The 25813-nt window shown below is 63.9% G+C and overlaps 3 protein-coding genes across 7 annotated transcripts in view; 2 read left to right on the top strand and 1 right to left on the bottom strand.

Moving 5' to 3' along the window:
- YTHDF1 (YTH N6-methyladenosine RNA binding protein F1) overlaps window positions 1-25813 on the top strand; it is a 109612-nt gene that overhangs the window by 70354 nt on the left and 13445 nt on the right. The window lies entirely within an intron of this gene.
- On the top strand, window positions 1431-12474 carry NKAIN4 (sodium/potassium transporting ATPase interacting 4). Its single transcript, XM_082743031.1, is given in 10 exon segments — window positions 1431-2534; window positions 2726-3160; window positions 3696-3819; window positions 3923-4029; window positions 4199-4275; window positions 4448-4499; window positions 10381-10438; window positions 11126-11199; window positions 11696-11854; window positions 11857-12474. Coding segments are annotated over 10 exon segments (1392 nt in total). The 5' UTR covers window positions 1431-2279; the 3' UTR covers window positions 11908-12474.
- BIRC7 (baculoviral IAP repeat containing 7) lies at window positions 12480-19762 on the bottom strand. 5 transcript variants are annotated; one of them, XM_082746457.1, is made up of 8 exons: window positions 17806-19762; window positions 17074-17173; window positions 16700-16781; window positions 16553-16598; window positions 15603-15806; window positions 15311-15367; window positions 14946-15144; window positions 14073-14289 (listed from the first exon to the last, which is right to left on the bottom strand). In XM_082746457.1, the coding sequence occupies exons 1-7, from the start codon at window positions 18170-18172 to the stop codon at window positions 14951-14953; spliced, it is 1050 nt and encodes a 349-aa protein (XP_082602583.1). In that variant the 5' UTR covers window positions 18173-19762; the 3' UTR covers window positions 14073-14289; window positions 14946-14950. The 5 variants fall into 5 exon arrangements, with proteins under 5 accessions (XP_082602579.1, XP_082602583.1, XP_082602581.1 ...); XM_082746453.1 differs by having other exon boundaries at window positions 12480-14289; window positions 15311-15828; XM_082746455.1 differs by having other exon boundaries at window positions 15311-15806.

Raw genomic sequence — 25813 nt, 5'->3', positions numbered from 1 at the left:
AGAGGGAGAGGGAGAGAGACTGTCAGGGGACGCCCCACTGAGGGCTCCATCCCAGGACCCTGAGACCGTGACCCGAGCTGCTGGAGAACTGAGCCGCCAGGTGCCCCCTGCGTGGTTAGTTCTTTAATTCTTCCTGGCCTTTGCTAGCCGTGACCCAGTCCTGCTTCAGGTGCTGGGAGGAGGAAGCTCCGAGTCCAATGCTTCCTTTGGTTCCCATTTTTGGGGTGTTGTGAGGGGGGTCCCGGGACCCCTCTGGTGAGGCTGCGGTAAGGACTCCGGCTGACACAGTGTCCGTGACACTCAAGTGCTTTCGGGCTGAGCTGATTTTCAGGTTCTGGTGGCCAGAGGGCACACGGATGCAGATGCTCCTTCCTGATGGGGTCCCAGAGCCCCCAGCACGGTGGCGGGGCCCTCAGGGTGGGTTGGGGGAGTGGGGGTGGGACCTACATTTTGGAAAGATCAGTGCAGGCTCTGGGGGCTACTGAAGCATGAGCGTCCTCTCTGTCCTGAATTGAAAAGAACCACAAGGGGCGGCGGGGGGCAGGCAGGAGGCCGGGCACCAGCTGGTGAGCAGCCTGAGCCTTCCGGGGCCACTCTCTGTGGGGAGGACACACGGCTTGGAGGCCCTGCTGAGGATCCCCCCCTCAGGCGCAGGCTTGTGATGGGGATGGATGCCCTGGGAGGAGACAGACAGACAGACTGGCCTGAGCACATGGTGGCAACACTGAGGTCTGTCCATTGGGCAGCTGGGTCTCTGCGCGCCCTGCCCGGCGCGTCCACGGCCCTGAGTCAGCCCTCCTCCCCTCTTCCTGGCCTGCTAGTGCCCTCCGAGCTCCGTCCCTTTCCTGGAAGGCCACCAAGCAGGAACACCCGTAGTCCCAGGGATGCCCCCTGTGGTCCAAAACCATGGGCACGGAGGACACAGGGCAGGGTCAGGGAGGCTGCAGTTGGACAGCAGGCACCTCAGACGGGAGGGGACAGGGGGCCCATGGTCTTCCCCGCAGCTGCCTGGCCCCCTCCTCTTTGCTCTGAGGGCGTCCCTCTGAAGGGATGGGCCCGGCCCACGGGTCCCACCTGCCCACTGGGGTCTCAGACTCCGACTGAAGCCTTCTTAGCCGCAGTGACGGTGCCGCACGTCCTTCCCGACGCGTACTGACCACTCGAGACCGTGTCGGTTACAGACCGCTCATCCTGTGCAGGGCAAGCAGTGGGGAGACTAGTGACCGGCCGGACCCCGGCCGCACCCGCTGGGCATTAAGAACAAAGTGGGGACAGAAAGTGGGGGCTTGGCTGGTCCTGGTTCTCCTCAGAGAGAACCGCCTGCGTCTCAGGAGACGATGCCTGTCACCTCCTGGCCTGGGGGTGGGGGCTGGTCTGGAGCTGCCCATGCCCCGTGGGCCCGTGGAGCTGGAAGGCTGTGGCATGCAGAGCAGACACGCGCTCTGCCCTTGCGCCGCTCCCAGTCCCCACGCCCCGCGGTCTCCCAGGATGGACCCCAGCCTCTGCAGGGCACACTTGGAATGTCCCCGGCCAGAGACCTGGAAACAGCTGCCGCCACCCCTTTGGGGTCATACACGGCAGCTGGCCATGCCCAGGATGCACCCTTGGCCACTGTTTAGGGGATGGTCGGAGTCCTACAGGCAGCCGGGGTGGGGGCAGGACCAGGGGCTCCTGTGGGGGGTCAGGGCATTTGAGAAGTCCACGAAGGCCCACCCCGCTGGGCTCTGACTGTCCCTCACTGCAGTGAGGAGCAGTGTGGCACCTGGAGACCCGTCAGGGCTGCTTGCTCATGGTTCCAGCTCACCCAGCCTGTGGGAGGGACCTGTGAGGGGGGCATGCCACCTCAGGGTCGTGAGCCCCGCGCTGGGCATGAGGACTACTAACAAAAGAGAAAGAAAGCAAGGCCTTAAAAACCATCGAGCTCCGCGGAGGTCTGGGAGTGCCTCTGCTGGTCCTCTGCCGGCCGTGCCTGCAGGCTAGAGAGCAGGAAGGGCCGCAGTCCGTGGAGGGAGGGGAAAGCCCCGCAGATCGGGAGGGCCCTGACCGGAGCTCCACGGGGCCTCGGCGCCACTCCTGCCAAGAGTGTCCCAGAGCCGCAAGCCCTGGCCTCACGCGTCCTGCCCCGGGTTTGTGGCTGGGCCTGCAACCCCGTGAGTTAGAGCGGCCCGGCGTTCCCACGCTGGGGATGAGGGAATCCAGGTGGGGCGGTGGTGCTTGTCCAAAGACAGCCTTTCCAAGCAGAAGGGACACCCCCAAGGGGAGACTTGAGGGCCAGTCGGATGCGTTTGGAGATTTCTGTTGGACGACCCAAGACCGTTGCCGGTGCCGGGTGGTGGTGGTCGGGCGGAAGACGCAGGCCGGGGCTCTGCCGCCCTCTGGCGCCCGCGCTGCCCCGAGGCTGCTGCCCTGGAGCGGCAGGTGTTCGCCCTCCGGGGCCATCGGTGGGCGCCCGTCCTGGCCACCTTGTCCGCATCGTCGTGGTCATCCTGGGGCTCTTTGGGACCAACCAGCACTGGCCTCGCTATGTCGTGGTGGTGAGTTTGTTGTGCTCCTGCAGACCCCCATGGGCGGGGGGGCGGGATGACCAGTGGGAGGGCTCTGGCGGCATCGTGTCCTAGAAGCCACCGGAACATCGCGGAGAGCCCGGGATTCAGCCGCCGCAGCCTGAGCCCTGTCTGGGGCGGGCTCGGGGAAGTCACCTCCAAACAGAGTGTGCTGGCTGCAGGCTCGGGGAGCAGAGTCGCCCCTGCTAGTGCCCTCCCTGGGTGCTCTGGAAAGGCAGGTTGGCCCCCACAGAAGACCCGCGTTCACTTTCTCCACCACCCCCCGTCTCGGCTTTCCAGCTGTGTGGGCAGCCGTCTGGGTCACCTGGAACGTCTTCATTGTCTGCTTCTTCCTGGAGGTGGGGGGACTGTGGAAGGTGGGTAAGCCGAGGACCTGTGGCCTGGCCCCTGAGCATTATACACGGCTGCTTGTGGGCCACTGTCTCTGCCGTGGCCGGTTCGTGGCCCTGGCCCTGGCTCCCAGGACAGCCCCAGGCCACAGAAGGGACTCAGTAAAGGTTGGGGGAAGACCTGTGATTGGATGGGTAGATGGGGGCTGTGGGCACTGCGGGCAGTGGGCTTGGAGGAGGGCTGGGGAGCAAAGAGGTGCGGGGGGGGCACCTTGAGGGGCAGGTTCTTTCAGACGCTGGTAAAGCCCACCGGCCTCTCCCAGGCAGGGGCACCACCTCCAAGCCGTGGTCTACCTGAGTAGCAGTTTCATCTCACCCGAGCTGAGAGCCAGGGATGCGGGTCGGCCTGGACCCCTGCTCCGCCGCGGGGCAGACTAGCCGTTGCTTTGTGGGGCCACAGCTGGGGCAGCAGAGCAGGGAAGACAGACGTTAGTTCCAAACCTAAAATGACAGTGGTGACCAAGGACATGAAGGAGGGGCTGAGAGCACTTGTGAGAACACACCCTCAGGGTCTGACCTGGGCAGGGAGGCCTTCCTGGAGGAGGGGGTATAAGCAGGGTAGGGGGCCAGGGCAAGCAATGGGAGGCCTTCTTGCAGGGGAGTGATGAGCAGGCCTTGGGGTCCCTGCCTCCCTTGGCTGGAGGGCAGGGCACCCCTCCCCCTTCACAGGGGCCCACACTGGGCTGTGAGGGGTGGGTGGGCCGTATCCCTGCTGCTCACCTGGTCCCACCCTCACCCCCAGAGCAGCGAGCTCCTGACCTGCCACCTCTCCCACACCGCTCCTGGCTGCGGGCTGCTGTGGAGCCACAGGCTGGTCTTGGGTCCCTGGACGGCCCTGGAGCCCGGCTACACTGAGGCCCTACACGGTACCCTGCAGTGGGGGGTGGGGGTGGGCAGGAGAGGCAGCGGGGAAAGGGGTGGGAGGGGGCTTACAGGTAAGGAGTCACCCCACCCCCATCTGTCCCTCAGGCTACTGGAGCCTCAGTGCGCTGCTCTGCAAAATGGGTTCTGAATGGGCACCAGCCCTGGGGGGCCATGAGGGCGGGAGAAGGACAGAGCGAGGCTGTGCTGATGCTGTCAGTGCGATGGGACCAGAATGAAGGTGTCTGTCTGTCCCCTGCCCGCCCTGAAGCCTCTGTCACAGCCCCTCCCAGTCACACAGACACCTGACATGAGGGGGCAGAGACGCAGCTGGGCCGCACCTGCTCTGCTGATACGGGTTGTGGCCCATGAGTGCAACTGCAGGATGCCCAGGGCTGCGTGCGTTTCCGATCAGCAAGGACTACGCTTCAGCGTTGCGTGCTCTACGCGGGATTTGTGACGTACGCGACATCCGTGGTTCATCGTGATCTGAAATTCGCATTTAAGTGGGTGTCCCGTATTTTATCTGCAAGCCCTGAAAAGAGAAGTGCTTTAATGCAGGGGTCGGGCGTGGGCAGGAGCATCTCAGGCCTCGGGAGCTGGGCCAGCGCCCGGCCCCCTCTGCCCCTCCAGACTGGGGACTGGGGACTGGGGACCAGGGGCGCTGCTGGGACAGACTCTGGCCGTAAGCCGGTGGTTTCTCCAAGCCCGTTTCTCTTCTGCAACCCCGACGGTTAGCTTCCTGCACCCTTCCCACCATGGAGGTCTCGGCACCTGGCTTCTGAACCCCATGGAGGGGCTCTGGGACTAGATGGGCAGGAGGCAGGAGGACTGATGCCCCAGCTGCGTGGGAAGCGGGGGTCCTCTGCAGGGCGCCCTCGGCTCGCAGCTGCTGGGGTCCGTCATCTGCATTCAGGCCTGAAGCGCCAAGTCTCCTGAAGCCCGTGAGGGTGCGCCGGGAGCTACTTCTACCCACGCTCGGGAACCCCACTCTGAGGGGAGAGTCTGAACTCCGCTGCAGACTGCTGCTTGGCGCCCGTGTCTCTGGCAGGCTGCTGTCGGGTGGGGCACATGGTGCGGGCTCACGGCGTGGCTGAGGTCCGTGTCTCATCCTCCCGTGCCTGCCTCGTGTCCCCAGCGTGCGGACGGGGAACGGAAGCCCAGTGAGAGTGCTGCGCATGGAGCGTGGAGCTGGAGGGGTCTGCAGGAGCTGGTGGCTGCGGCTGTGACCTAGGATCCTGGAACATCACTGCTGGAGACAGTGACTCGTAGGGTCGGGAGTCTAGGAATGGCTTAATCGGCCGGTGGTGGCTTGAGATCACTCACGAAGCCTTCCTTGGCGGAGGCTTTGGTCAAGTGAAGGCTGGACCGGGGCTTCAAGTGCTGGTTCCAAGGGGGTCCCCTTGCGTGCACCCCCCAGGGCTGCTTGGGTGTCCTCACCATGGGGCGGCTGGTCCCACAGGGTGAGCAGGTGGAGAGGGACGGGCAGCTGCGTTGCCTCTGAGACCCTGTCTTGGATGTCACACTCGGTCATTTCCGGAGGATCTGTGTTTGCACAGGTCAGCCCTAGTCAGGGTGGGAGACGGCCCTGCAGGATGTGAGCTCCGGGGAGATCCACCAGTCTGCAGGAGCCCCGACTCTCTGCTGTTGGTTCCCTGCAGTGACAAGGCAGACGGGGCCCAGATGCCTCCCTTTCTTCCAACAAGGCCCACCCTCTCTGGTTTGGAGCCCTAGGGAGGCCCTTTCTCCCCATCATGTCCTCCAGAGAGATAAGGACCCGTCTGAAGAAGAGGAAGGTGGGAGCCCCCAGTTTTACTTAAGGCCCGGAAACTGGCCGCAAGATGCTCCTACCCAGAAGAGGCCATCGAGGGGGGGGGGGAGGGAAAAACCCCGTTCCAGGAGGGGTCCGGGAAGGGCACCTGCCCCATGCCCTCTTTGGGGGCTTAGGCGGCTGTGGACACAGCTGTCTGGTCTGCAGAGCCCAGACTGGCTTTGACCGTGAGCATGTGGTCTCTGTATTCTGGAAAGCATGGCCCCATCACCAGGCCCCTCAAAGCTGGGGCTGGGAAACCCCTGTGGGCTGCAGCCCCTTCCTCTCTCTCAAAGCCTCCAGGAGCATCCTCTAGAGGCTGTCCCCAGGCCCAGATGGAGTGGGTGCTCCTCCTCCGGGTGTCACCTTCCGTGGGCTGTGTACCCTGTGGGTCTGGAGTTGTCCTGAGCTCACACATCCAGAGGCAGAGCCTGTTACAGGGAGGCCGTTGGCCAAGGTTGCTGCTCAGCAAGGGTCTCTCAGGGAACTTGTCCTTTTGTGAGGGGGGTGTCTTATTCACGAATGCATGTGGGAGACAACGAGACTGGTTGTGAGTAGCAGAGGCAGAGGTTAGGGATCACGGAAGGAGCACGAAGAAACAGACTGTGGACTCCGAGGTGGTCAGACAGCCTGGAGGGCCCTGGAGGAAGGGGAGGTCAGGGAGCTCCTCCGAGGGCAGGCTGGCCGTGCAGTCATGTGCAGGCGTTTCCCTGTGTGGGGAAGGGAAAGGCACTGGGAGGAGCTGGGCCATTGTCTGTGAGGCCCCTGGAGCCGGAGTCCGTGCTGGGCTCCTCCCTGAAAGGGGCGCCCGCTGCTCCATGCGTGGCCAGGCCACGCCAGCTGGGCCGGTGGTTTCTGGCTTTTCAGTCCTTTAGTCTCCCAGGGACACGGTAACAAAGTACTATGACAGGCCACTGCAAACATTGGTTTTTCTCCGTTCTGGAGGCAGGACTCCAAAATCAAGGTTCTGCAGGGTGGGTTCCTGCCAGGGGCTCGGGCAGAGGGGCTGCCCCAGCCCCGGTGTTGGACGTCCCCACCGGCAGACGTAGCTCGTCTTCACACAGCCTTCTTTCTTGTGTTTCGTGTGTCAGATCTCATCACTTTTCCTTACATCTCAGCATCTGGGGTGGCCTCGTCTTAATTTTGTCTCTTCAAAGAGTGCTTCCAAATAGGACCGTATTTGCAGGTGCTGGGGGTGAGGACTTGATCGCGTATTTCTGAGGCTACGATCCAACCCATGACAGCAACGGAACAATTTCTCGGGATCACACAGATGGCTTCTGGCTCCTGGAGGACGCGCGTGGCAAAGTGCTGCCCCCTTGGAGACCAACCCAGGTCCCTTTCTGAAGCTGTGTGTCGTGCAGGCTGTGCGGGTAGTGCAGGGCTGGGTTAGGCCCGGGACAGGCCCAGCTACAGGCTTTGGTGGCCCTGTGGAGGCTGGGCAAGGAGCCTCTTGACCTGATTGTCCAACGGAGCCCACTCACTCCTGTCCTGCCTCGCTTCCACCACAGAACCCAAGGCCTACCAGCAAGGAGCCAGGTGGCTTTGCCCCAGGACCTTGGAGTGTGTGTCCAGGTGAGCCTTGAACCTCACAATGGAGTCCAGTCTGGCTAGTGCTTCTCCAGCCATGGGCAGTGCAGAGGTCCTGGGTCGGGCAGGCACCGCCTTCGTGAGCCACTTGAGCCCCGTTTCTCAGCTTCCTGTTCTGTGGCCTGGGAAGCAGGGGGGAAGGACCTTTTGGGGGAGATCACGTCAAGGCTCCGGTGAATGTGCTTGCAGGAGGAGCTCAGTCCGTGTTGGCCAGTAGCTCCATGAGCACCGCAAAGGACACGGAGCAGCTCGGGTGTGTCCACCGCGTCCCTGGAGGGAACTGGTCAGATCTGGAGGCTCCTGACTTTGCTTGGTGTAAACAGTGGCGTCGACATCCATGTGTCCAGGTGGGTTGAGAGGACAGAGGTTCAGCATCCAGCAGCTGGCACTGGAAATTGAATTCTGAGTCTTGGGCAATGCTTGGCTGCTCGTGGTGGTCCGCAGCATAAGAAAACACGGCAGCTCAGGTGGCCTGCCCACTTCCAGCGTTCCCTCCTCTGGTTTTTATAGGTCCGACGGATGATGAGACTGGGGCATTTGGGGTGCTGTCGCCATGGCCAGAAGCCAGAGCCGGTGCTGGTGCTGCAGACCTCGCTCACTGATACAAAATGAGGGTCATGGTTACCTGAAAATGCGTGGGAACCCAGGTGCTTCCTCGAAAGGAGAAAGAACCAGCTTGGCAAGGACACTCCTCCATACATTTACAGAATTTTTAAAAAGGCAAGGCAAAGGGAACTGGGGAAGAACAAATGAAGATTCTTGGTGGGAGTTTCCAACATGCTGCTGCTGGTGCTGGAGAGGAGTTCTGTGTGTCTGTGGGAGAGACGGGTCCACTGGGTCGCAGGGATGCACTTTCTTTCATGAAATGCGAGTTTCTAAATACTGGTTCGCTGGTACGTGCTTTGCCCCCCAGGAGCCAGCCCTCTGGTGATTGTTCTGGAGGGCTTGGAGGGGCGAGCCCTTAGCTGGCTGGCCTGCGGTCTGGCTGGTGAGGAGAGAACCTGCCACGGAGGCAGGTAGCCTCGTGCTGGTGGAGCGGAGTCTGCAGGTCCCATGGGCTTCTGGGAACTTCGGAGAGCAGCTGGGAATGGGGTGCAGGGGACAGGCAGGAGGTGGGAAGGCAGAGGTGGGGTCATGGGGTGTCCTTCCCCAGGACCCTGCGGAGGAAGAGAGTGGGTGGGGGGTGGGAGGGAGGAGGTTTCAGCACCACGGCCAGCTCCAGCCCGGCCCTTCCTGGGAGGGACACCAGGTTCCCATCAGAGTTCCAGAGGACTCCTCAAGCTTCCCTCTGGAGGGGGAGGAGACCGGCTTGTGGCATCGAGGGGGGACTGTTGGGCCTGATCTGTGCGTGAAGATACCAAGACCCAGAGCTTACGTAAACCCCTCCGGTCTCCCCGTCGCGGATGGAGGGCCGGCCAGCCCTGGGGAGGCAGCTCGAAATGCTGTCCTTCTTGCTTCCACGACCGTGCTGCTGGCCACCTTCCTGTCCACCCCATGCCATTTCTTACCCCACCCTGGGTTGTGCTAGTCTCACAGACAGACCCCACCACCCTCTCTCAGAAGATCTGCTGTGCCGTCTCTCCATAGCAGGCCCCCCTGTGAAGCACCTTTTCTCTTTGTCCCCCCGACAAGTCAGAATCCCTTGCAAGACCGAGGTGGTGCCCTTTGGTTGGGTTAATGTCCAGGGGCTGGTGAAGGGCTGTTCTAAGTCTGGGTGCCACGCGAGGGACAACACAGCGTATCCCACTCCCCTGGGGTGTGCAGGCACAGAGCCGTTGCCCTCTGGCCCGCAGGGGTGTGGGGAGGAGTTACATCCAGGCAGAGCTCATTGGAGCTGTCCACCTGCCCCTGGGATGCAGCTGAGGAGAAGGGACAGAGGGGTCCACACTTTGTTTCTCCCCTTCCTTCTGCTGGGCTCCCCATGGGCTGACCCAAGCAGGAGGACGCTGGAGCATGGACACCATCCACACCACAAGGGGTGGGGAATGTGGAGCAGGGTCAGGTGGAGCACCCCCCAAGCCACTGCCATCGGACTCCTGCTCCAAGCTGCATCCTTGGGGTGGAGACCCCTGCTTGGTGTGGGAGATGCTCGGATGGCCGACAGCATGACCTCACCATCCTCAGCAGCCTTGCAGCTTCCCAGCATCCGTGGAGGAGGCTGGCTTTGCTTCCCTGGGAAGAGCCTCCCAGGTGAGCTGGGACTGCCAGCCTCTCCCAAGGCCCTGTGAACACGCAGGACAGTGGGCATTTCCTGGGAACCTCTGGCCCTGTGGCACTGGGATGCATGTTAGAAACAAGCAGTCCTGCTCAGGGCCCACCCTGGGCTCTGGCTGAGTCAGGGCTGGTCCCCTCATTCCCATAAGGAGGATGCAGCTCCCCGGCGGCGTGAATGCCACCCTTGGGAGGTGTTAACCCTTGGTTACATCGCCTGGGCCACATGAGTGCAGAGAGACCGGACCACAGGCAGTGCCAGCCCCTCCATCTCAACTGGAGCCCTTTCTCCCACAGTGGTCCTGGTGTCTCACTGTCCATGGGGCACCTAATGCCCACCTGTCCTCTGCCCTGAATTCTGAGTGTCCTCCCGTGGGACTGGCTGGGGAGCCTCTGCCCAGTCAAGCCACTGACTCCCTCACAGCAGCAGCCAGTCCTGTCCACTCTGTCCAGAACTGCCCGCGGAGCTGGGTCCTTGGCACCTGCAGCCGAACCATCCAACCTGGCTGCCTCCAACTTCTCCAGCCGCGTCTGCATGTGGGCACCCCCTCCCCGAGAAGGAGAAAGCTGGTGGTTGGTTACGGCAAGAGGACCCCACAGTGATGGCTGGGCTGGAACTGGGGTTTGGGGTTCAGTCTGGGGGTCCATCAGCTGTGGTTGTGTCTCTGAAGGCTTCTCTCTGCACCTTAGCCTCTCGTTAAAGCATGTGGTCACCTTCCGGACTCACCCACTGGCCAGCCCTTACCCTGCTCACCCCCCCCGCAAGGAGTTCAGATGCCACTTGGAACGTCGAAGCTGAGGAAGTCCCACAGACACGCTCTCCTTGTGCATTTTACAGATGAGGAAACTGAGGCCTGGCAGGGGCTGTGGCCTCATGGTTGGGACACCCTGGAGCTTCTGTCCCCCGTGCCTCGAGCTTGCCTTGTCCTCATCCCGGCCTCTTGGAGTCTTTCAGCCCCTGGCCTTCGTCTACACCTGCTACATGGTCAGCGTTTTCGCCGAGGAGGACAGCTGTAAGTGTGCGGCCCCCGGGTGCCCATAATAGCCTCTTGGTGAGCTGGCCTGGACTGTCCAGGCCGTGGGCAAGGAGCAGAAGGTTGGACACAGAGATGGTGACTCTGCGTTCTCCTGGACTTCTTTTTTTTATGATTTTATTTATTTATTTGACAGAGATCACAAGTAGGCAGAGAGGCAGGCGGGGGGGGGGGAGCAGGCTCCCTGCTGACCAGAGAGCCCGACGCCGGGCTCAATCCCAGGACCCTGAGATCACCACCTGAGATGAAGGCAGAGGCTTTAACCCACTGAGCCACCCAGGCGCCCCTCTCCTGGACTTCTGCTGGCAAAGCCTGAGACCTCGCCTCTTAGGTGGATCCCCCTGCCCTCGGGGGTCCGTGTCTGAGCAGAGGGAAGAACAGATGAGGGGGTCCCCGGGCTTTGGGCACCAGGGCTCAGCTCACACCCAAGCCTCCAGGTCCGAGGGCTCCTGGACTGCAGGGCAGGTCCCACCACAGCCCCCACAGCAGCCGCAGCAGAGGTTCAGCCCTCAGACCTGCAGAGGGGTGGGCCGCTCTGTCTCCTGCAGCTGAGAGACCGGGCCCTGCTGGCTGTGGTGGCCCCATCAGGCCCCATCAGGCAGCACTTTTGCTTTCTGCTCACAAAGGGGGACCCCCTTGACCTTCCTCTGATTTGCAACATCTCAGCACGCTTGCCAGGCCTGACTGCCCCTGGCTCTGCCACGATTTCCTGGAAAGACTCTGCAGAAGACAAGGCTGGGGTGGGTTGGGCCTGGGTGCACCTGGGGGGCACTGCTCCCGGGGCCAGAGCCCTCTCTGGGGGCCGAATGGCTTCCTATACTGGGAGACCAGACTGGCTCTGGACCAGCCCCTAGGTCCCCCAGCTCTCACGCTGCGTGACCCCCAAGCCGTCACTCAGACCACTGCCGGCTGGGAGAAAACTAAGGGGAATTCACGTATTGGTTACATTAAAATGTTCCGGCATGGGAGTCAGCCCTGCGGTTCAGAAATGCATCACCTCTGCCCAGCAAGGTCAGCCCCCCGCCTGTTGCGCAGACACAGGTGGCTGATGTTTGTGGACACGGCGGGGGGCAGTGGTTGGGCCACAGTGAGGTGCCCCGCAGCCCTGGGGACCCAGACCAGCCCTGCAGGCTGCCTCCCCCTGCTGAGCTCGCCAGTGTCCACCGGAAAGTTCTGCCTGGGGAGTCACACTGTCCATCCTCCAGAGGGACGTGGCCAGGCCTGGGCCGGGCCTAGGGCGGTGCCTGCCCTCCCCTTGGGGCACCCCCAGGCTCGCCCGCCTCTGCCATTAGCACACAGAGGTCTGTGGTTGGGCGTGCTCTCTTTCTGCCATCTTTTCCATTGTTTGGGTCTTGTTTTCTTTCAGTGGATTTCATTGGTGGATTTGACCCACTTCTCACCTCGTCAAGGAGAAGCCTTCCAGCCTCTTGTTCGAGCAGGCGCACTAGTAAGGATGGCCAGCAGAGCCCACCCCTGGCTGGGCCTTGCTGGTTGGTTTAGCGTAGCTGCGAGGCTTCTCTCCTTGTGGAAGCCTCACCAGGCATCCGTCTGCCTATCCGCCCATCTGTCCCTCGTCCGTCCGTCCACCTATTCCTTGCTCTCCGAGATCGGCTCCGTGCCGGCTCTGCGCTGGGTGTGGAAAAGCTGAGGCTCTGGGGCGTGGCGCCCACCCCCTGGAGCTGCAAGCCCGGCATGGACTTGGGTCTGAGATGGTTTTGTGCTGGAGAGACCTGGCCTGGAGAGACCTCCTCGCAAGAGGGCGACGTCTTCTCGAGGGGTCTCACTGAGGCAGGAAGTTTGGGGTGTTGGTTTCTTTGGAGAATCAGACTTCTTTCCTCTTAAAAAGTAGAGTCCAGGACCCTGCGTGCCCCCGGCTCAGGATGGGGGTAACTGGGCGCTGTCCGCCTCCTCTCAAGCAGGCCTTGCCAGGTCCCACATACAGTCCTGAAACTTGGGGTCCAAGAACTGGGGTCCTTGTCACCGTGGAGCTGTGCTTCCCCTTCCCCCATCCCACCCAGGCCTCGAGGCAACCCCTGTGGCCCTCCCCTAGAGTCCCCCGCCCTCTTGGCAGCCGCACCCTTTCCACCCTACAGGTGAAAGCCCCTCTCAGCCCAGGGCCGTCAGGGGTGGCAAGCACCCCATCTCTGTGACAGGAGAGCCCTCGCTCAGGCCACGCGGCCTTGGCAGAGGATGAGAGCGGACTGCCTCGGGCATGCGGGGCTCTGGAGGGGTTCGCCAGGCTGGGAGGGCCTTGCAGGTTCTTCCTCTAGCCACTGGAGCCTGGGTGGCCAGGACTAGGGTGGCCCCTCATTCCACACCCCCAGTTTCGTGGCCCAAACCCTGCTGTCTGTAGACACAAGGCTGGGGTCCTAGAAGCCCCACCTGGCCAAAGGCCAGGAACCCTCTGCTGCTGGGATGTTGTCCCTTTTGCATTTGGGGCTCTCTGAGGCAGAGGGGGCAGCTCTGCTGATGGCTGACTGCCCCAGCCTTCCCGCCCCAGTGCCAAGGGCTGCCGCTCAGGGCTCTCTGAGCTCTGCCCACCCCTCCCTTGCCCCCACAGGCCTGCGTAAATGAGAAGCATCAGTCCCTTCTGCGTGTGACCTCCAGCCCCAAGGACCACCGAAGACTGTGGGGAGACTCCCCTGGCCTCCCTTCTGCCTCCGGGGCCAAGTGACCAGACACCAGCCAGGCCATTGGGGCCAAGGCTAACCTGGGGATGGCTACAACTTCAGAAGAATTTATAATTTTTCCTTTTTCTGGGGAAAAAAAAGGGAGAGAAGACACAGAAGACTGCAGGGGTCTCTGTTGCCCCCACCCCCAGCTGGCCCAGCTGCGGTCTGACGAGCCCTCCATGGGTGCCTACACCAGCCCCTCTGCACCACCACCCAACCCCCTGCCCCGAGGTTGCATGCCCTGTGGCTGGGGGAGGGGTGGCTGCAAGGACTCTGAGACAGGAAAGTGTGACCCCACCACAAAGGCCACTGTAAACCCACAGTGACCCCCACCACCACTCCGAGCAGCCGGGCTCCTGGTTAAACACGGCACACCCGGGCTGCTGTGAGCTGTCACCCAGGCAAAGTCCCCACCTGCTCCGGGGGCTGCTGATGGAGCCCTGGGGAGGCGGCTGGGTGCGGCCAGGAGCAGAGGCCCCCTCTGTCCAAGAGCAGGGCCCTTCCTTGTCCTTGGCCAGTGGTGCTGTTCACAGAAAGGGTTTAAGCCTTGGTCCTACAGGATCCCCAAAGTGCCCCCATGTAGAAAACATAACACTGCCCCGCAGACCTGCTTCCCCGAGAGGCAGGATTTGGTGGGCATTTACAAGCCCAGTCTCAGAAGTGACCTGAGGCAAGGTGGCTTTAGGAGTCATCACGACGCTGAGAACAGAATGAGGGAGAGGAGAGAGGACGGAAAGGGCCCGTCGGGCACGAGGAGGTTTGTGGGGGGACATGCCGGGAGGGGGCTGGCCGCCCTGCTGGTGAGCGGGTGGGCGGGGCCGGCACATCTGGAACAGAGGCTGGTGAGTGGGTGGGCGGGGCCGGCACATCTGGAACAGAGGCTGGTGAGCGGGTGGGCGGGGCCGGCACATCTGAAACAGAGGCTGCTGAGCACGGTCCAGGGAAAACCCACCACTTTACTGTGAATCTCCAAAAGCGCCGAAAACCCCGCTTCAGACCCCCTTCGCCACGCCGTCCGCAGCTCCCTTCCACCCTGGCCTACGGCTGGGGACTGGGGACGGCCCGTTCTGGTTGCCAGCTCCCCTGTCCTCAGCAGGCCTGCCCTGTGGCCCGAGGAGTAGGCGGAGATGGGCAGGGCGCCCGCGTGGCAGCCGGCACCTGGGAGAGGAGGAAGGATGAACGGGCGGTGCCCTGTCGGCTCGTCCACGGACCAGGGGCCTCAGCCTGCAGGAGGAGCCCCTCCCCAGCCACTGGAGCCCCCAGCAGGTGCTCGGAGAGATGGGGAGAAGCACAGAATCCCTTGACAACCAGGAGGCCAAGCTTTCTGCCCCTGTACAAATCAAAGGTTCACGTTCCCCTCCCACACCCGTCGCGCACTGCACCGCCAGAGCTCCTTCCCCTGGGCCCGGCTGCGGCTCACACACCCAGCTGGACAGGCGGCCTTATCCCCCGATCACTGGGGAAATTGAGGCAGAGCTGGGCCTGGCTGGTACGGTTAAGATGCCCCAGCAGAGTGGTGGTGGCCAGCCAGGGTGCTGTGTTGAGAAGGACCCAGGGCAAGGATCTGAGCGTCAGGGGAAGGTAGCCACACCTGCCAGGGCCGGGGAGCTGGAGGAGATCCGACGTGCTCCCTGCCGCCATCCCGCCAGGCTGGCCCCCCCGGAGTTAAGATCGCGGGAGATAAGGAACGTGGGATGGCAGGGGGGGGTCCCTGTCCAGGCCCGTCCAGACATCTGTGAGGCCCACACGGGGAAGGACGTGCCCAAGGCAGGCCAGGCTGGGCTCTGCTCGTGGGCAGCGCCGTGGCCACTCACCTGGCCTAGGACAGGAAGGTGCGCACGCAGCTGCGGACGGGGGCCCTGCAGACGGGGCACAGCTGCAGGGCGGGTGCGCACTCGGCACAGACCAGGTGGCCGCAGGGCACGAAGACAGTGTCCACGGTGCGGTCCAGGCAGACTTTGCAGGTCCGCTCCTCCCGTAGGCGCCGCAGCTGCTCTCCCGCATCCCCGGCCCCTGGGGTTCGAGAACCCGGAGGTGCGTCTGGGCCTGGGCTCCCCCCTGCCCCGGAGGACCCCGTGTCTACCCCAGACCTCTGTCATCTGTCCTGGGCCGATGGAGGAGGGCCCCTCCCCCAGGAGGCAGGGCAGCTGGCCTGCCCCCAGGTGGGCCCCACCCTCACCTGACTCCCTGGCACCTTCTGACTGGGCCTCTCTTCTGGGCGTGGGCAGCTCGGGACCTGTGTGGACAGGAGCTGTAGGGGTGAGGAACAGAACAGAGGCTCCCCAGGGGACGTGAAACCCCACCCAGAGGCTCTGACAGGAGCCCGCCCCCCACCATGCCGAAAACCCCAGAGCCCACGCCACCAGGATGTGTCCCCGCAGACCCTGCATGGTAGCCGTGGGAGCATGTACCCGGCCCTGGGGGCTGCGCCCAGAAGGGATGAGCAGGGAGACGCTGGGGCAGGGACGTACCTCTGGTCCGCGGCCCCCGGTCCCCGTCGTCCTCCTGGAGCAGGTCTGCCACCAGCCAGGATGCGGAGAGGTCTGCCGGCCCTGCCCAGCCGTACTTCCGCTGCAGCAGGTTCCGCACGCGGTCCGGCCCAAAGCCCATGCGCAGCACGGCCTGCACTGCTGGGCACTGGCACCGTGCGGACCACTCCTGGCTGTCCCCGGCACCTGCAAGACAGGGAGAGGGGCACTGGACCGAGGAGAGGAGGGCCGGGGCCAGGGGGCGGTGCTCAGGGTCATGGGAGAGAGGTGGTGGCTTGCTACTGTGGCTGGTCCCCAGGAGCCTTTGAGGCCATCCTGGCCGCCTTATCGAGGTTCCAGGGAGGGACGTTCCCTGTGATTCAGACGCTCCACGACACGGAAAGACAGTCAGAGCTCATCGCCAAGGCCACTGGGGACAGAAGCCCGCCAGGGGCCCGGTGTAGCCCGGCTCAGTTCCCAACGGTTGGCACCGTGCCCGTCTCAGGGCTCGGGGCGATGAGGCTCAGGGAGAAAGTCACTTGCAACGCACTAAGAAGAGCCGGGTCTGAGCCCCGGAGCCCCTCAGGCCCTCACCCTGCGGTTCCGGGCTCAGTGTAGACAGCAGCCGCTGCCCCCTGTGGGCTCACGACTACAGCCACCGCGGGGGCCAGGGGGCACCTGGTACACCTGTGTCTCCTCTCCACGCTCCCAGTGCCGGCCCGGGGGTTGGCGATGCCCACGGTGGGTTGCTCAGTGGTAGCAGGGGCTGCTTCCTCTCCCCTGCAGCCCCAGGCACAGTGCCCCCACACGCAGCCTCCTGCGCCCAGAGCGAGCCCAGGTAGGCCCCTGACAGCTGACCGAGGAGCCTCAGTCTCCCGGCACTGATCGCCTCCTCCACGGGGCGGGCCGAAGGCGCCTGGAGAGCAGAGCCCGGGGCAGGCACCACGGCTCACCTGATGGGACGGCAGGGGACCCGTCTTCAGGCTCTTCTGGTTGGTCCTGAAAGGAGCCAGAGAACATCTGTGCCTAGAGTCGACAGAGGAGTTGCGGGGAGGGGCGAGGGACCCTTCCCCCAAGTCCCAAGGAGAGGCAGGACTCACCCAGGAGCAGAGCGGGTGGCAGCGGGCCTCCTGCACGCTGCGGACAAAGTCCTGTCCCCTCGTCTGGAGCAGAAACTCACACCTGAAGGAAGCAGGTCGGGAGGCACCGTGGTGCGGCTTGGGCTGCAGGAGAGCCCCTCTAGCCAGCCTTGTGCCCCCACAGGGCCCTGCAGCGGGCAGCTGGGGGTCACGGAGGGTGAGGCCCTTGCTGGGAAGACTGTTTTGGAGACAACTTCTGTGGCGCGTCAGGGAAGGAACAGCAAACATTCTGTCCTCAGACGCCCCCGGCCCCAGAATGCGGCAGTCCAGCCCCCGCCCCTGGAAGGGGAAGCTGGCCCGTACCCAGCCCTAGGAGCGGCCTGCAGGGTCCTCACCTGGGGAACCACTCTGCGTGCTCCGTCCAGGGGTCATCCCCTTGCTCCCAGCTCTGCAGACCCCCGCAGCAGCAGAAGCACCTCACTTTGTCTTGCTGGCCTGGGCGGAACACGGATGCTGGCCCTGCCCACTTCCGATCTCTTGGTACCCACCCCCTCAGCCAGGTGTGTCCCCCAGGGATGTGGGGCTCCCAGGTGGCCTTCCCTTATGTGCCAAGGGCTATCTGGGGTCGCTCATGAGCCATGGGGGCACCCAGGGTCTCTGCCCCCTCTCTGCTCTTATTCTTGGGTTTCACAAGCACCCCACTTTCTCAGAGGCGAAGTAGGGATAGTAGTGCCTGGGCAGTGGTGCAGACTTCCATTCAGGGGAATGCAATGCCTGCAGGCAGACAGGGGCAGGGTCACGGCCTGGATGGATGTCCCAGTGACGGAGAGGAGAGTGCCAGGTGCCTCCTGTCTCTGCCCCCGCAGCCCTCACCCTGGGGATCCACAGGGTCCACGGGCTGGGGGTGCTACAGACCTGACGCTGGACCCCGGGACCCCGTGGATGCCCCACACGCTTTCCAGCCCAACCCCCCGTGCACTGGCCACCCCAGTGGAGACTTCGAGGCAGGGGACAGGTGCAGAAAGGCCACGGGACCCCTGCCCCCTCTGCCCAGGGCCAGCCCCGCCCTGCTATAGGGGGAGGGGCTCCAGGCCCGCAGGGTCCCCAGTGGCGCCCCCAGAACTCACCAGTGTAGAAGAAGCCTGCAGCAGCCAGCCGCTCGGGCCTCACCATGGCGGTCAGTGGCCAGTCGCAGAAGGAGGCCAGCCGCAGCTCCTCAGAGCCCATCCCGGGGAAGGCCGGTCTTGCCGCTGGGGTAGCCCTGGACCCCTCCTCCTCTTCCTCCTGCCCTGAGAGGGGGCGCGGCTGGCCCAGGATCTGCCCATCTATGTAGTCCTGCCCTCCCCCGGACAGGGCACCGCTGGTGTACTGGCCCACAGTGTGGCCGCACAGAGAGAGGGGTCCACCGCGCCCCCGTGTGGGACCACTGCCAGCTTCCCAGCAGCTTGGCTCTGGGCCCCAGCACCAGCACTTGGCCCTGTCCTCCAGCCCCATAGCGCAAATCTCAGCCCTGACCAGTTCTGCGGCGGCAGTGGGGCTCACGGAAGCCAGTCCTGGAATGTGCCAGCCAGCGTGCCTCGGGGCTCCTGATCTCTCGGCCCCGCCCGGGGAGAGCAGTGGCCTTTGCCTACAACAGCCGGGTGATGAGGGCGGGCCCAGTCCTACCCCACTGGATGCAGCAGTGGGGGAGCAGGCAGGGGGCTGCTGCTTTCTGGAAGGGGCCAGTGTGGCGGCTGGCGTCACGCGCTCTAGGCAACAGGAGTGTGTCACGGGGCTCCCGGGGTGGGCGGTGCCTCTCAGGACAGAGTGGGAGAGGCTGGAGCACGGACACCTCTCCCAAGGCCACAGATGGCTACGGCCGGCTCCAGGTCCTGGGGGAGGAGGGAGACAGGGAGAAGGGGGTGGCGATGCTGTGGGTCAGCCCCAAGTTCCTGGGCCAGATGCCAGTGCCAGCCTCTGAAGGTAGAAGGTCCAGGGGCTCTGAACTATGCAGTCAGTGCTCCCCCAGAGGGGAGGGCACCCCCCTCTCTCAGGGATGACACCAGGCTCCCAGGGACAGGGTTGTCTAGTGACGGGCTGGCTCCTGGAGCAGTTTCCCTGGACATTCTGCTCTGAACCCTGGAGCAGAGGGGGCACGAGACATTCACCCGGCCGGCCAGAGCAGGAGGTCTCAGCAGGTCAGTGGACAGCTCTAGCCCTTAAGCTATGAGGACTGGGGACCACCGGGCTTGTGCCCTTCCTGAGGCACTGCAGAAGGGGCTGGCCTGAGCTCACCTCTGTCACCTCCCTCAGCCTCAGTGTCCCGGTGGGACTAGGCTGGAGGGTGAAGCCACACAGTGTGGGTTCAGTTTTCCCATTGGAATTGCAGCCCTGGAGGCCATGTGACCCAGACACTAGGGACCTCTGGGGAAGGGTCGCAGTTCTGAACACCTGCACCTGTTGTGTCAGACCCGCCCTGCTGCTTGGGTGACCCGACCGGCCGTCCCACTGCCCTCCCTGGTGCCCCCTGCTCTGCCTCAGGACTAGCCCACCTCCCTGGGCCTGCCCGGGGCACCTCTGCCTGGCTAGGTATGCATGGGGTGCTCCCACCGCTGGCCAGGGGTCCCAGGTAACCTGCATTTACCCCAGGCCCAGATCAAAGCCACTGGCCATGTGGGGCAGCCTTCCCTCAGACCTGGTCATGGCCACACGGTCTCCACCAACCAGCTCAAGCCTAGGGGTCCCAGTGCCCCGAAGCCCAACAGTTAGCGGACACAGGGGAGGGCTGTACCCAGGGAAGCTGGTGCTCCCAGGTAGGCAGAACAGGCTGTGGTGTGGAAAGGATGCAGAGAAAGCCTGGACGGGGTGGGCGCGGCAGCCCCGGTCTCCCCCACTCCCGCCGCCCCACCGCCCTGCCTAGGAGCCCAAACCTACTCCCTGCTTCCTGGGGCAAACCTGACTCTTCCGCCCCTTCAGGCCCTAAACCCTTTCTCATCACTAACACGCTTCTCCTGGCAGCGCACATCTCCCATCTGCTCACAGGGCAGCAGCCCTTGAAAACAAGTTTGTGACGAATCAAGCGAGGAACCGGGCTCTGTACGGTCATTGCTGACACTGGGAGGGGGTGGGGGGGCTGACAGTGGGGGGAGGAGGGCTGATGGGGGCAGTGGGCTGACAGTGGGCGGTGGGGCCGGACGGCGACCCTGCCCTAGGGCCGGCAGCAAAGCCATTGCAGGGCGGCAGGCAGGGTGGGCCGTAGCGCAGCAAGGGTCACAGAAGACCTGGAAGGAGGTGGAGGGGTCTGGGGTCTAACTCAGGTTGGACCTGACGGGGCACCTGCCCCACTGGCCCTCCCTCCCCTTCGGCGCCACTGACCACAGACCCAGCCGAAGCCCACCCCCCCCAGCCCCTGCCCCCCGCCCCCACCCCCGCACTCCACCTACGCCTCAGGTGCAGGGGAGGGGCTGCCGCCTCGCCTTCCAGGAACCCTGCCGCCCTCCTGGCTGTACTGGATGCTGCCAGGGTCCCGGAGAGGCCCTGAAACCTGCTCCTGTCAGAGGCCCAAAGCCACCGGGGTCCCTGCAGGAAACCCCAGTGAAGGGTGTGGCTGGGAAAGCAGGTAGCAACTAGCGTGGCGGCTGCACCTCTGCCCCCCTCCTGGCTCCCAAGGCCAGGGTGGCCTGGTGGGCGATGGGGGCAGGGATGGGGCACAGCTCAGGGGCTGTGGGGGCTGGAGCCCAGATGGAAGCTCTCAACATGTTGGTCTCAGGACGTTGGGTCCTTGCCCCCTCCACACTCCACCGTCTGGGATGAAGAGGGACCCTTCCCTCAGGTCTGCCTGTCCCAGGGCGGGAGCTTTCCTCAGGGCTCAGCCCTCTGCCCCTGGTCCACCCTGACCCTCAGATGGACAGGGAGGTGGGGACCCAGCCTCCAGGCTACTTTTCTCGTGGTGGGGGGAGCCCTGCAGCCCCTAGGTTGGCTTGCATGCTCTGGGGATGGGGACAGGACGGGTTCAGGGGGGCCCTCCCCGATGGCCCTGGCGGCAGAGGCAGCTTCCTCTGGGGGCCCCTCCGACCCTACCGCTTCGGGGCAGGCGAGGTAGAAGCAGTATCTCTCAAGCCGGGACATCCCAAACACGCCTAGTTTTGCGAATTACGAGGTGGAAGTGAGGAAGCGGCTCAGAAAGGGGGTTTGCTGCCTGAGCCGAGGGCACCTTCCTCTGCACACCCAGGGGCAGATGTCCCACAAGCTGCGCCAGCGCGGGTCTGTGTCTGTGCAGAACCGCGGGCAGGGGCAGAACCTTCCCGGCGCTGGGCACGGCCTGCATACCGCCTCCCTGGGCCTCTGAGGGTGGGCGTGGAGCCGGGGCAGGAGGGAGGAGGACGCCCCGCGTCCCAGGCCTTGCTCATCTGCACCCGCGTTAGGGAGTCCTGGAACAAAGAGCTACCCATGAGCGGCTTACAGCTTACATAATGAAAGAGAGGCAGGGAGGTAAAAATAGCAGTCACACGTTATTCTGGAAATATTGAGAATGCTGAAAATACAAAGAGTAAAAGTCACTGTCTGAACGCATTTGTGGAGCTACCGGTTGGTTCCTGGGTGCGACCTTGCCCTGAAGCTATGCAAGTTGTCTGCGGGAGGGGACGGTGCACTTTCCGTGGTTTCAGACGGAGCAACTCAACCGTCTCAGGCAGACGCAGGAGCCCTGCCCTTGACCCCGCCGTGCGCCGCCTCCAGATACCTGCCCCCATTTCTCAGTTAACAGTCCGTTTTCAAACACGAATGCGTCTGTCCATGCCTCCAGCAGCCGGCCGCCTAGACCTCGGGGGTGCCGTATCTCTGCTGTGAAGTCCTCCCAGATACGACGACGCCCGGTGGGAGACGGGGCAAACAGCCGCAGGTCACCCCAGCCATCACCGACGGGTCTGAAGACCACCCAGGACCCACACAATGTGCTCCTGGGGAGCAGACAAGACTCCTGTCCTGCCTGAGAGGTTCGGAGGCAGCTGGGTTTGGAGGGTTATATCCCTGGACTGAGACCATCTCCCCCCCAGCAAGCGGGGCCGGGCTGTCACGGGGGAGAGGGGCCAGCACCCCTCTCCACAGTCCCCTCCTCCCTCAAACCCACACCCGCCTGAGAATGCTCTTGCTTGCAAGCTGAGAGATGTGCTGTCCACGCAGGCACTGGCCTTCCCTGGAGATGACCAGAGCCAGGACGCCTGGGCGGCTGTATCGGCCCACTAGACACCTTCCCCTGGAGTGAGGCTTCTGAGGCCGGGCAAAGGAGACCAGGCCACACAAGGGAGTCCCTGGCACTTGGGCCTCCAGGAGGCTCAGCAGGGCCGAGCTTGCTGGCCAGGCCTGGAAGCATCCCAGGAGCCCCTCTGAGACAGGGCAGGAGGCCTGCTGTCTGTGCACCCCCTCTCCTGGCTGAGGGAAGGGCTCCATGAGCTTTCCACAGGGCCGTCTGGAAGCCCAGCTGCCCCAGGAGCTCCCCTACTGTGGCCCCAGAGCCAGGACTCCAGGTGACCACACAGAGCACTGGGCAAGGGCAGGACAGGCCTGCAGAGGTTTTGGAGGGGATGGCAACAGGCACGGGAAAGGGGGGGCAGGGCCACTGGTGCTGGGGCCCCTGCCCCCGCGTCCACGCTCCATCCAAGAGCCCACGTTGACCTGGCCCTACTGTTGGACCGGCTGCTGGTGACGCGGGCCTGTCCTCGAAGCCGCCGCCGGCAGCAAGCACACGCAGCCTCGAGGCCACCAGCACAGTCTCACTGAGCCGGGCCAGCTGCGGACGGCCGAGGCGAGCAGCGTGGGAGGGTGAGAACCTCCCCGAGAAGGTCCTCAGAGCCTAGCAGGGTGCCTGGCCACAGAGCCACAAGGACCTGGGAAGGGAACTTGGCCGGGGAAGGTGCCGGGGGTGGGGTGGGAGGGCAGAGAAGGAGAGAGGTCGGATCTCACTGAAGGTGCTTCTGTGTCCACCACCCCTTCTTCACCCCTGCATCTTACCTTGAGTTCTCCAGGGCAGGCCCTGGGGTAGAAGTGCTTTTGGGGTTACTGCAGACAGCAGAAGGAGGGAGTGGGCAAGTCACTGATACTGAGGGGTGTTGCAGGAGGGTCACTGCCACCGCAGCCCTGCGGGGGGGCACCCCTGGCACGTGGCACGTGGGCTGTGGGGTGAGGGGGCTGGAGGGAGCCACAGGCAGAGCCGCCGAGGCCAGCAGGTGGCCCGTGGGAAAGGCAATCTTGTCCCGCCTGCTGAGGGTGAACGCACGGGACCGCCACCGAGCTGAGGGCCCAGGGGACCCTACCCGACCCACCGCTTTGGGGCTGCCTGGGTGGCCCAGCCCGAATGACCTCAGGCTCACTGAATCAGACTGTTTCCTGGCACGTCTGGGCCCAGGCCTGGGCAGGACAACTGGCCTCTCAGTGAAGACGGTTCAGTGCAGCCGAGCCGGGCTCCTGCCCGCCTCTCCCCCGAGCCCAGCTGCCCCTCAAAGCTGAGCCAGGAGGATGGGGGACGGACTGAAGGCACGGCTTGAAGGGGAAGGAGAGGTGACGGACAGCGGCCTTGTTGTCCCACTACCTGCAAAGCCTGAGATGTCCCCTGGCCACGTGTCCTCGGGCCAGCTCTGCTGTCCGCAACCACCTGGGCATCATCTTGAACCTTGAAAAATCCCATGCCTGGGCCCAGATCCCAGCCTAGGAACCCAGGCAATTAGGTTCAGCTTCAGGGAGGGCTGGATCAGGGCTCAACCCACCTTTGGGAGGGGGCTCCCGGGAAAGAGCTGACAGGCTGCACTGGTACACAAGCCCCCAATTCCCCAACCCCATGCAGGCAGAGCTCAAGGGCTGAGCGGGTTATAGGGGTGCAAAACGTCTTTCTTTCTCTCTCTCCCTCACTTTGGGTTTTCAGGCTCACAAGGCAGCATTGCTTGGGGCAGGCCCCTCACAATCAGGTCAAGCGTAGATCCTGTAGATAGGTCATGACTTGGCGGAGCCCCAAGGTCCCCCAGAGTGAGCGTGAGGTTCAGGAGAGCCACAGGAGGGAGGGCCAGACCACCCAGGAGCCCCGGGCAGGCTTGGGATAGGACGCGAACAGGGAGCGGAGTGTGCCCATCAGAGACTGGGAAGAGCATCCCAGGCCGAGGGGAAAGTGTGGCGGAGGGGGCTGTGGTGGGACCTCGGAGCCAGCCAAGAGGGGCTAGCTGCGCAGCATTTGGCTGGTGATGGTCGCCTGAGCTCCACAGAACCCCCCTTGGCGAGTTGAGTTCTGGCCCCAGGGGCTGCACGCCGTGTGTCATTGTTGCAGTCAAGACTCCTGGGCGCAGGGGACAGAAACTCAAGCCTTCAGTGGAAGTGAAACCTCTCGGTTCTTGTGACCAAAAGCCCGGAGCAAGACGGCGTGCGGCTTGTATGGACAGGCCTGCTTCTCCCACTCTGGGCCCTGCGCTCGGCGTCCCACTACTTCCAGGCCATTGCGACCACTGACAGTTCCTGCGGGCCTAGCTGAGCACCAGAGGAAGCTTCTCATCTCCAGACCCAGACGCTGTCTGGTTGGGGCTCCGACAGGGCCAGGTGAGTCGCCCAGGTCCGAACCATGGACACCGGGGGGAGTCTCCCCAGAAGAAAAGCAGGACACGCCCCGCTCTTCGTTTCTGCCCCACCAGGCACCCGGTCCGGCCCCCACCCCCAGTTTTCTGGCCACTGGCTTCTGTGGTCCCCTCTCTTTGTGAGTCTTCATGGTGCGGGAGGACCTGTGGACCTGTGAGCCAGGCCTGCCCTCAGGGCGTCCCACTGCGCTCAGCGGGGCTCTGCGGGGCTGGCTTGGCAAGCACCATCTCGATGTTCTTAATACTTTTGTCTTTGAACTTGTGTTTTGTAAAGTGACAACCGGTGGGATGATGTGGCACGTGCTGGAGGCTTGGGGGTCTCCCTGATCCCCTTCCCCTGGGACGGATTCTCAGCTGCCCCCTCCACTGTCCTCTGCCAGGTGACTGATACTGCCCCTGCCCCCAGCAGGGGTCTGCAGGGGCTCCGAGTCACAAGTGTGGGCTTGGGAAGCCTGTGAAGGCCTGTGTTTCCCCTCCGAGCACCCCCTGCCCCAGGGAGCATGACCCTAAGCAGCAAATAATAAATGCCAGGACAGGCCCTGGGAGACGCAGAGGGAGGAGAATGCCTCTTCCTGCTGTCTGAGCAGCCCGGGCCCTCACCGTGCCGAGCCAGCTGTGCTGGGCCCTCCTGGGCTGAGAACTGCCCCCGGCTGCCAGGTGAAGTGAGGTCCCCCCACCCCACTCCCCCAGACTGAGCAGTGCAGGGTGCTTGGCCACAGCTTACCTCATTTCATTGCCAAGGTCAAGGTCACCTGACGGGACAACAGCGCAGAGCACCCCCACTCCCGCAGTCTCCTCGACCACCAGCAGGGGGCATCTGTAGCTCGCCCCCGCCGCTGTGAGACATCTGAGGACCCACCTGGCACTGTCTCTGGGGACCGCGGAAGCAGAATGCTGTTGGCAAAGTGGAGTTAAGATTCTAAAAGCTCAGCTCCTGGAAAAGCAGGGAACGTTGCTGACCAGCAGAGGCTGGGGAGGGGTGCGGCTGGGCCCTTCGGGGAAGTCACGCAGAAAGGTTGGAGCGGAGGATGCCGGTGGAGGACAGGCCAGGCCGCCTGCTGCCAGAAGCTGGTGAACGCCCGCCAGCTGGCCATGGGTTCCCGGTGGAGCCCCGGTGAGCTCTCTAACTTCTGGGGGCTCAGCTGCTCCAGGCCCCCAGAGCTGCTGGTGCCTCAGTGGTCTGCTAACTGTCATTGTGCACCCCCACATGCCAGGCTGTCTACCCGCACTGCACACAGCAGTGGGTCCCGGCCCTGGCCTGGCCACGGCCGCTGCAGCTGCCCTTGTGTCCTGGTTCCAAGTCCTAGCCAACAAGCTGCTGCCCCAGAGCCCCCATTCTGGACGGGGCCCCAGAGGTCCTCCTGAGGCCAGACCAGCAGCCCCTTCTGGCTGTCTCAGCTCTAATCGAAGGTGACCCGTTTGTCATCATGTGTCTCCCTTCTGGGTCACAGGGCAGCATCAGGCTGATCCTGCCCCTGCGCCTGGTCCCCGTACACAGCAGGTGCTCAGTGCCGCAAGCAGAGCCGCTCTCCAGGCTGCGTCA

This window comes from Mustela nivalis (assembly GCF_964662115.1).
Source record: "Mustela nivalis genome assembly, chromosome: 8".
Taxonomy (NCBI): Eukaryota; Metazoa; Chordata; class Mammalia; order Carnivora; family Mustelidae; genus Mustela; species Mustela nivalis.
This window is presented reverse-complemented; position numbering and strand designations above follow the sequence as displayed.

Coding starts and splice junctions, on each gene's coding strand:
- BIRC7 (XM_082746453.1), bottom strand. CDS start 18,172: ATGGGGCTGGAGGACAGGGCCAAGTGCTGGTGCTGGGGCCCAGAGCCA. Junction 15,829..16,552: donor GTCCCCTGCCGTCCCATCAG/GTGAGCCGTGGT, acceptor TCCTCGGTCCAG/TGCCCCTCTCCCTGTCTTGC. Junction 15,145..15,310: donor AGAAGGTGCCAGGGAGTCAG/GTGAGGGTGGGG, acceptor CTCGAACCCCAG/GGGCCGGGGATGCGGGAGAG.